General features: G+C 44.7%; 1 protein-coding gene across 1 annotated transcript; it reads left to right on the plus strand.

Annotated features, from left to right (window-relative positions):
- The first annotated feature begins 724 nt into the window (after positions 1-724).
- Positions 725-9203, plus strand: LOC117042384 (killer cell lectin-like receptor subfamily B member 1). Its single transcript, XM_033141930.1, has 3 exons — positions 725-756; positions 2761-2932; positions 8903-9203. Exons 1-3 carry the CDS (start codon positions 725-727, stop codon positions 9062-9064), a joined length of 366 nt encoding a protein of 121 aa, XP_032997821.1. The 3' UTR covers positions 9065-9203.
- The last annotated feature ends 1230 nt before the right edge of the window (positions 9204-10433 follow it).

Here is a 10433-nt window from a genome sequence, read left to right on the forward strand (position 1 = left end):
GGGCACCCCCCTGGGGGCAGGGCGCCACTCCCTAGCACGCACGCACCCTGACGTCACAACGCATGCATTGTGACGTTATGACACGTGCACAGCAGCCTGGGTGGACTGCGCATGTGCAGACATGCGCAGTCCACCCAGGATGGCGGGCACGAGTGGCCGGCACCACTTCCGACTGGCGCTGCAACTTTTAAGGCTGCAGCGCGTGAACAGCAGCACAGGCGCTGTGCTGCTGTTTGCACGTTGCAGCCTTTAAAAACTTTCCGCGCTGCACGTGTCAGCGCCGTTTGCAAGGGCGGCCCTGCCCCCAAGAGTGTCACCTCCCAAGGCGGTACCTGGGGCGACCTGCCCCCTTGCTCCGCCCCTGCCCATGGTTTCCCTCAGAATCAGGCAGCTGCATATGGTCCTAAATTATCAAGCATTGGTGGTTTCATTCTAGAGCTAACTTCAGACTCAGCTCTGGCCATTGCCTTTCTCATTGAGCCAGGTGAGGAAGGGGGACCCACCCATTTGCCCTCTGGCACAAAGCCACTTCCTTTCTTATACCAAGGACAGTATTTTAGGCTATTAACTCACCTGGCTAGTTCAACAGTGGAATCCTCCATTAGATCTTAACCTTTTCTGGATTCAAGACCCCAGGAATTAGAAGGGACTCAGGTATAATGTAGACTGACAGCACACACACACCCCTCCCACCTCAGCACAGTATTGTCAACACGGAGTTACCATGAGACAGACTGTGAAGACCATCTTGAACATGTAAGGCTGCAATTTGTCTTGTAAACTCCATCTCCATCTTTGTCCTCTAGAGGGCTCCAGTTTCCTCTCTCTGAACTCATTCAGATGCAAAAACTATTTGTGAAAGGCCCAAAGTAAGCATGATGTGAGAGATCTGTGCTTTGTTGTTGTTTTTTATATCATATTTATTGATTTTCCAATACAAATCTCCAATTACCAATCAAATTACAATCCAAATTAATTATACAATTCCCAATTAAAACAATTCCAATTATGCCAAATTTTTACGATTTTTTTGGACTCCCCATGTCTCGGACTCCGGAGCGATCTTCACCTCTCTTTCAGTTGCATTCATAGTCCTAATACTTTCACAGCCTCTGATATATGCCAGCAAGCAGACGAGATTATAATGAATAATGTCTCTGTATGGATAAGGTCACTCTTCTTCCAATTGCCACATTCCGGCCGTCGCCATCTTCTCCTTCTGTTGCAAACCGAACTTCTTCGCACAGCCACTCTCCCCCGCTTGCATTACGTCCACTCCTTTCCAGGAGAGCCAGACTCCATAAAATCCAATATCAATCGTCCGTCAAGGCTGGCTTCTCCCTTTGAAGTGGTGTTCAGCTTCACGAGCTCTCCACAACAATCAATTTTTGCTGCGTCATTACCAGCCGGAAGTCCTCCATTACTATTAAATCATTCCAAATCTTGTTTCAAGTCCATACAGTTTGTATATATGACGTCCAATTCTGCCTAATTCACTCTCAGTCTTTAAAGTCTGCTTGCTATTTCCCCGTGAAAGTGGATTTTCTGGGGGTGGTTTCGCCCGTGTTAAGTAAAATATTGAGGCAAAATAAACATAGAGTCCAGGGCTTCCCCCCACTTCCATTCCCTCTTTCACATACCAGTGTAAAGTCCATATCTTCTTCCGATTTTCATTCTTAACAGCTCAGGGCTGAATCTTTTAGCAACATTCTTCCCACTCCTTTGTCCGAGGCATGCCCAAAACCTTTAACCAAATTTATATTTCCAGTTCTGGGAGTCATGCACAAACAGGGCCAGCGTCCAGGAGCTCCATCCCCCACGAGCCCTTTGCGTCCAGGCCCCCCCATTCGGTCCTGAAGGATCAAAGTGGGTTAAGGGGAGAGATGTACTTTGATCTCTGTATCTTATTATACTCAAAAGTATTTTGAGTGTGCAGGGAGGACTGAATTGGATCAGGACAACAGGTGAAACTCGAAAAATTAGAATATCGTGGAGAGGTACATTTCTTTCAGTAATTCAACTTAAAAGGTGAAACTAATATATGAGATAGACTCATGACATGCAAAGCGAGATATGTCAAGCCTTTATTTGTTATAATTGTGATGATTATGGTGTACAGCTGATGAGAACCCCAAATTAACAATTTCAACTTTGGGGTTTTCATCAGCTGTACACCATAATCATCACAATTATAACAAATAAAGGCTTGACATATCTCGCTTTGCATGTCATGAGTCTATCTCATATATTAAACTCCAGTAGCTAATGAAAACAATTGCTCACATAAATGGATTTTTCCACGATATTCTAATTTTTCGAGCTTCACCTGTGTACTTTAAAAAAAGCTTTAAAGGGGGCCAATCTGAATCAAGCTGCACGCCTGTTTCCCATAAAACCACCTCCCCACCTGACAGCTATTGTCTCACCTCCCCCCATTCTCCCCTAAAAAGCACATTCTGGCTCAAAGAGAGGGCATTTTTTGGGTGAGAGGACAGCACTGAGAACTGGTGGAAATGGAGAGTTTAATCTGGATCAGGGCTCTTCCTTCAAAAGAAATGTGGCAAATGTAAGTACACTTTTTTAAAAAAGTGAATAACATAAAAAGATGTTGGACCCCAACTTTGAGGAGTTTCAAAGAGCACCTTGCAAACCATCAATTTACTGGACAACTTCACTCAGCCTAGAGACACTGGGTCCTTACTGTTGCAGAGCACTTACGTTTTACACAATCGAAATGGAGGCCCAGTCATAATCATTAAGTGTCTTTCTGTCCACAGTTAATTCACCTTGCAAAGTGTGCCCTGTACAATGGCAGCTCCACAGGAACAAGTGCTACTGGACATCAGAAGATATTAAAACCTGGGGTGAGAGCAAACATGACTGTTCAACAAGGGATTCTCAACTGCTGATCATCCAAGACAAGGAGGAGCTGGTAAGGGGACAATTGCATATTTCAGGCAATGCATCCCCATGCATGTTAATTCTGAAGGACGCCTGAGTTCAACTGAGCTTAACTCTAGTTTAATAGCTCTGCAATGATATCACAGCTGGTGACTTGAGAAGCATGTGGAGTGTGGAGTCTTGCTTAGTGCCTCATCCCATTCCCACCGGTGGCCAGTTCATCAGTGTCTAGAGAAGACCTTGGGGAACTTGATTAGTGAGAACCAAAGTACCGGTTGCAAGCAAATCCCTGTAACTGTAGCCCAAGTCTTCTTTTTATTTAGAAAGACTCTTTAGGAAGGTGAGGTTGGTGGTGGAGCAGGGGCAGAGGAGGAGCTGGTGTTCCACTTGTTTTCCCCCCATTCCACACGGCCTTTCAGCGGCTTTTCCCCATGGATGCTTTAAAGCTTGTTGGGAAGCTTTTTCAACTGTGTTCCCACTATACGCAATTTCACTTAAACGCACAGTTCCTTGCAACGTAACCCCTGCGTAAATGGGAAGGCCTGTATTATAAATGCTTAATGCTGCTTTGATTACTGTTCTTGGTGAATGTTTCGTTATAATTAATATCAACTTTTTATTCTACTACTTTATATTATTTTAATTTAAGATTTATTCTGAAGTTATCAACTTAAAAATAATTTAACTTTTCTTTAAAAAAATACATTATCTCTCATACAGGATTTCATAAAAAACATTACAAAAATATCACATTACTGGATTGGGCTCTCACTATTAAAATTGGAGAAGAAATGGATGTGGATTACAGGCTCCCAGCTTGATCAGAGTCTGTGAGTTGTTATTGTTTTTAATCAAAGCAAAAAAACCCGCACAATTTTTAGAGCTAAGATTATCTTGGTGGGCAATTGAGGCATTGGTTTTTGCACTGGTTCCAATGAAGTTGCCAGCATTCTCGGGCAGAGAGAGAGGTAACTAGGGACTGATATTAGAGATGTTGCCAAATTTCACATGTGCTGTCCAAAAATATTGGCCTGACCTTAGAGGAAAATCAGAGGAGAGAAGAAGAAAGGGAAAACTGGAAGGTTATTGGCAGTTAATGATGGGTGCCCCCACCATCCCATTTAATTTGGGGTGGCCAACTGACCAGTTTTGGTTTGTTTAATATAGTTGAGGTGAGTCACAGTCTAATAGGGAATGTTGCACACCTATTTCTCTGGGAATGTGCTGAGGTCCAAATACGGATAAGCAAGCCAACTCCTGCTTTCAATTTCCTATTTTTTATAAGAATTTATTAAATTTTAACAAAATATACCAAAAAATAACAAATACAAAATAAACAAAACACTACAACAAAACTACAACACTACAAAAATACAAATAGAAAAATAATAATAAACAAACATTTATTTACCTATTCTTCTCTTATTCATCACATTATTTTGGGACCTCCTCACGTCCTCTCTTCTGTGTACATTTCTAATTAAATATAGTAACTTTATAACATTGTAAATTCTTCCTTCTCAACTAAACTTATTCTTTATTTCTCATAAACATCATATACCTATAATCTTATTCCTAATACAAATAAACATAACACAATTCAAACTTCTTATATCCTATCTTAACCTAACTTCTGATATTACTGTAGCCTTAAATGTCCTCTGATTTCAAATTCAAATGTCTATCTTTTCACATCGTTTCAAATAGTCTTTAAATTTCTTCCACTCCTCTTGCACTGTTTCTTCCCTCTGTTCTCGGAGTTTCGCGGTCAGTTCTGCGAGTTCCATATATTCAATCAGCTTCATCTGCCAGTCTTCCACTTTTGGTATATCTTCAGTTTTCCAGATTTTAGCTATCAATATCCTAGCAGCTGTTGTGGCATACAGTGGTGCCCCGCTAGACGAAAATAATTCGTTCTGCGAAAATTTTCGTCTAGCGGGTTTTTCGTCTTGCGGAGCGGCAATGGCAGCCGCGCTCCGCAAAACGAAAAAGAAAAAAAAAAGACGAAAATTTTTCGTCTTGCGAGGCAGCCCCATAGACTTTTTCGTCTAGCGGGGCAGCCTTCCGCTAGACGAATGCCTTCGTCTAGCGAGTTTTTCGTCTAGCGAGGCATTCGTCTAGCGGGGCACCACTGTACATAAAAAATGTTCTGTCTTTGTTGGGAATTTCATAGCTGGTCATGCCCAGCAGAAAGGCCTCTGGTTTCTTAGTAAATGTGTTTTTCAACACCTTTTTAAGCTCATTATAAATCTTCTCCCAGAAGTCCTTTACCTTTGGGCACGTCCACCACATATGGAAGAAGGTACCTTCTACTTGCTTACACTTCCAACATACATTATTTAAACCATGATACATCTTAGCTAGCTTTACTGGAGTTAAATACCATCTGTAAATCATTTTCATAACATTTTCTCTTAAAGCATTGCATGCAGTAAACTTGGTACCTTCCCTCCACAATCTCTCCCATTCCTCAAACATTATGTTATGTCCAACATCTTTAGTCCAATCAATCGTAACCGATTTAACCATTTCATCTTTCGTATGCCACTCTAGCAACAAGTTATACATTCTGGAAAGGTTTTTGGTACTTGGTTCTATCAGCTCCGTTTCCAACTTAGATTTCTCTGAGTGAAAGCCTTGTTTCTTGTCCAACTTAAAAACTTCATTGATTTGATAATATTGCAGCCAGTCAGATACTTTCTCCTTCAATTGTTCATAACTTTTCAGTTTAAAGTTCTGACCTTCTTGCTCTTCCTGCTTTCAGTTTCCCATATCTGCCCCATTGCCCCCAATTCACTCTTCCTAGGTGGCAAATTGGTAGGTCATTTTGATTCATAGGCGTAGCATGGGGGTGCCATGGCCCCGAGCACAATTTTGAGAGGGGGTCCAAACAGGCACCCCACAGTGGATCCTTCATTGGAGCCTGGCTGTGTGCCAGAAGGAGCTGTGCATTGGTTGCGGCTTGGTGCAGCTCTGCCCCAGGGGAGGAGAGCAGGTGAGTGGGGTGCAGCTGAGGGAGCGGCAGTGCTGCCACCCACCCTCCTCGGCTGTGGCACACCTTGTGCCCAGCAGCTCTGCCACCAGGTCACTTCTGACCAGGTGGCGGAGAGCAGCCCTCCTCGGCCATGGCAGGGTGCACTCAGCCACAGCAGTTCTGCCGCCGGCGAAGGGTCACGACTGACCTGGTGGCAGAGAGCAGGACGGGAGTAGGCAACAGCTTCCCCACCCCTCTCCTTCCCTGAATTGTGGCACGTGGGAGGGCTCCCTCCATGCCCTGACTCCTCAGGCAGCACTGGGACATGCTTTGCTGCTGGTCCCTGATGGAGCACCCCCCACTGCTGCAATCCTCCTTCCCAGGCCCCAAAGTAAATCACCGCATTTTTCGCTCCATAAGACGCACTTTTACCCTCCTAAAAAGTAAGGGAAAATGTGTGTCTTATGGAGCGAAGGCACTGGGTGGCAGCGGGATCCCTCGGCTGCTGCTGCAGTCGCCAGCGGAGGGATCTCTGCTGCAGGAACCATGGCTCTTGTCTGTCGCTTGCTGTAAACAAGCAAAGCGAGAGCTGCTTACACGGCTTCTGCCCTGCTTCACTTGCTATAGAGCGAGCGGGGAAGGAGGGGCGGGCGGGAGCAGGCTCCCGCCCGCCCCTCCTTCCCTTCCCACTGTCAAGCAAGCGGAGCGTGCACAACATGGCCCTCGCTCCGCTTGCTTTAGAGTGAGTGGTCTCCCGCTCGCCCCTCTTTCCCGCCCTGCTGTCAAGCAAGGAAAGCAGCAAAGCCCCACCCGCCCTTCCTTCCCTGATCGCTGTAAAGCAAAGCGCCTGCAGTTCCGCGCTCCCCGAGGGAGGTGGCCAGGCAGGTGGGCGGGCGAGCAAGCAAGGTGGAGAGCAAGCAGAGAAGGCAGCCACCTCTCCATCCCCACCGCCACTGTGCTGGCTCTGAGAAGTAGCAGTCAATTCTCTGCTTCTGCCTCCTTCCCCCACCCCATCACCGACTCATTCGCTCCCATACAGGCTGCCCCTACCCAGGGGCGTAGCAAGGTAAATTGGTACCCGGGGGCAAAAAAAAATTTGTCACCCGCCCCCCAGGCATGGGAAGGTCAGGTGGTACCCGGTGCGGAAAATTTCTTGTCAACCCCCCCATTGATCCCCCCCCCGCAAAAATTGTTTTACGTTATTTCATATTTTCTTACAAAGGTATAATAACAAGTAATAATAAAAAAAAACTTTTATTTATATCCCACCCTCCCTGGCCGAAGTCAGGCTCAGGGTGTCTAACGTCAGATACATAACATTGGTATAAAATCAAACAATAATTAAATTACCTCCTAAAAACATCTCAAAATCAAATTAAAGTCTAATTAGATGGCTTTCCACAGGGTTAGGGTTGGGAACAGTAAGTGTAGCACTTACTGTTTGCACTGAACATTTAAGCAAGTGCTTCTCTTGCTTGTTTATAAGCTAAAGTTTTAGTAGGCTAACACAAAGTTTGTAAAATATATTTTTTGCTTCTTCTGTTGGCTGCCAAGAAGATTCCCTCAGTTGACTCTTGAGAAATCAGGAAAGGTCTGGGGTGGCAAGTTTCCATTCCATGAAGACATGGGATTAGTTCTATTTTTATTTTTATTCACTGGCCGCCTCGCTCCCCACTCATGGTCTCAATTGAAGTGCCCCCCTTGCTCCAGAGCACTGGTTCTTCAGAGGAAGGAAAAATCCTTAGGGGCATGAATGGAACATTTCCCCCTATTTATAAGTGCTGCATGGAACCACAGTGGCAGGGAATGGAGGTGTAACCCTTCTCACTTTGCTCACAATCTCAATCACTGCCTCCCTAGCTTAGTATTAATTTAAAAAAGAAAAGAAAAAACATTGATAATGCAAGAAATTCAGGAGCTGTTGTGGAGAGTTTTGCACAGAGCAGCTGGTGAAGTTTTTGAAAAAATGCAAAGTGAAAGAATAGTAGAAAATCCTCATGCTCCTTCTCATAACCAGTGGCAACACCCTTCTTCATGGAATTCTTTAAAAAAAATCTCACCCTGTTTCTATTTTCAGGGCTTTCTTTCACTCCTGACACACACAAATGGTCAAAAAGAGCTGGCCAAAAATATTGGCCTGACCTTAGAGGAAAATCAGAGAAGAGAGAAGAAAGGGAGAACTGGAAGGTTATTGGCAGTTAATGATGGGTGTCGCCCCCAGCATCCCATTTATTTTGGAGTTTCCAACTGACCAGTTTGGGTTTGTTTAATGTAGTTGGGAACATGCTGAGGTCCAAATATGGATAGGCAAAGCCAACTCTTGCTCTCAAGTTCCTATATCTGCCCCATTGCCCCATTTCACTAAATCTTCCTAGGTGGCAAATTGGTAGGTCATTTTCATTCAGAGGCATAGCATGGAGGTGCCACGGCTCCAGGCACAAATTTGAGAGGGGGTGCAAACAGGCGTCCCACAGCAGGCTCCTTCATCAGAGCCTGGCTCCGCTCCAGAAGGAGCTGCTCCTTGGTTGTGGCGCTTGTGCCTGGTGCAGCTCCGCCCAGGTCAGGCCTGACCAGGGGGAGGAGAACAGGCCAGTGGGAGGCAGCGTTGCTCTCCCACTTGGTCACTTCTGACCTGGTGGCGGAGAGCAGGAGGATAGTGGGCAGCAGCTTCCCCAACTCTCTCCTACCCTGAACTGTGGCACAGGAGGGCACCCTCCATGTATCGCCCTCTTGGGAGTGCGTCCCGGGCAACACAAGCATACACTCCACTGCTGTTTTGATTTCCAGATCCCTGGTGGAACATCAAGCACTTGGTCAATCCTCCTTCTAAGGCCCCAAAGTCTTGGGGCAGGAAAAAGGGGAGATGGCGATGCTCCCACTATCAAGCTAAGCATGACTTTCTTCACACTCTCCACTTTGATGCTACTCATGCATGTTGGGAGGATTCAAATGCATACAACCAGTTTATTATACATTTTGGGAACACCCCTGCTTTCTATTAAAAACATGAAAAAATAGTTGTAACAGACTTCCGTCCTGATATTCAGATGTACCCTTTTCTTCCACAGATTGCCAAAACCAAACTATGCTGAAGGAAACTATTGTGCTATAATAAAACAAAAAGTCAACTCTGAACGCTGCAGTCGTGAACTTCAGTGGATTTGCCAGAAAGAATCTCTCCTGCTGTGATATTTTAGTTTGATAAAATGTAATAATTATGTGGGTTTTTGTTATTTGCCAGGAACACACAATAAAAATGTTATTGATTTACTGAGAAGATTATGTAAAGGTATTATTCTGTTGTCATCAAAATACCTCTTTGCGAAATCCAGAGGTAGAAAACCTAAAATGGAATTCTATGTCAGTTTATATTGGCTACTAAAATATTGGTTTTAAGTCACGATTGAGCATCAGCTGTATAATTTGACAGTGCAAAATAATAGTAATAATGTCTCTGAACTTTTCCATCTCTACAATATCCTTTGTGAGATGGGGCAAGCAGAACTGTGTAGTATTCCAGGTGCGGCCACACCAAAGAGTTCAATTTATTTTCAATTCCTTTCCTAATGATCCCAGGGAGGAATTTCACCCCCCCCCCTGTTGCACACTGGGTCCACATTTGCACGGAACTGCCCATTCCTGGTGAGTCACCCCCAGACCCCATTCATGTATATGTGAAAAAGAAATATATACATTTTGTCCCAACATGCATTGCTTATACACTTGCACACATACAATTGCATTTGCCATTTTTCTGCCTGTTTCATTCACCCAGTTTAGAATTGTGCCCAGCAATCCCCTTTTTGTTTTCACTATCCTGTGAGAAAGATGGATGCCAGCAACATCTCTGTTTTTAATCAGAAGTTGGATGGCCGTCTGTCAGGGATGCTTTAGTTGAGATCCCTGCATTCCAGGTGTTTGGACTAGATGACCCTCAGGGTTCCTTCCAGCTCCACAAATCTATGATTCTGTGATTCTATACTGATCCTTGGGGGATTTGTCTTCCACCAGCTCATATCCAGCAGGACATTGGGTAATAATACTAATTTGTTGTTTAGTCATTTAGTCGTGTCCGACTCTTCGTGACCCCATGGACCAGAGCACGCCAGGCACTCCTGTCTTCCACTGCCTCCCGCAGTGTGGTACCATTTATCATACGTGGTGGACTTGTTGGTACCTATAATTCCTAATAAAAACGCTTCTACTTGTTGTTGTTTTTTACAAAGGTTATTTTAAACATTTTCTTCATTTCACTATATATCATCTCCCAGAAAGCTTTTATTACCTTACAAGTCCACCAAAGGATTCCAAAGGAGCAAAAAAAGACTTTTTATGTATGCGACAACAGAGCCAGTGTGGTGCAGTGGTTAGGAGCAATGGGCTCGTAACCTGGTGAACCGGGTTTCGATTCCCCGCTCCTCCACATGCAGCTGCTGGGTGACCTTGGGCTAGTCACACTTCTTTCAAGTCTCTCAGCCTCACTCACCTCACAGAGTTTTTGTTGTGGGGGAGGAAGGGAAAGGAGAATGTTAGCTGCTTTGAGGACTCCTTAGGGTAG

The sequence above is a fragment of the Lacerta agilis genome, chromosome 2 (assembly GCF_009819535.1).
Source record: "Lacerta agilis isolate rLacAgi1 chromosome 2, rLacAgi1.pri, whole genome shotgun sequence".
Classification (NCBI taxonomy): Eukaryota; Metazoa; Chordata; class Lepidosauria; order Squamata; family Lacertidae; genus Lacerta; species Lacerta agilis.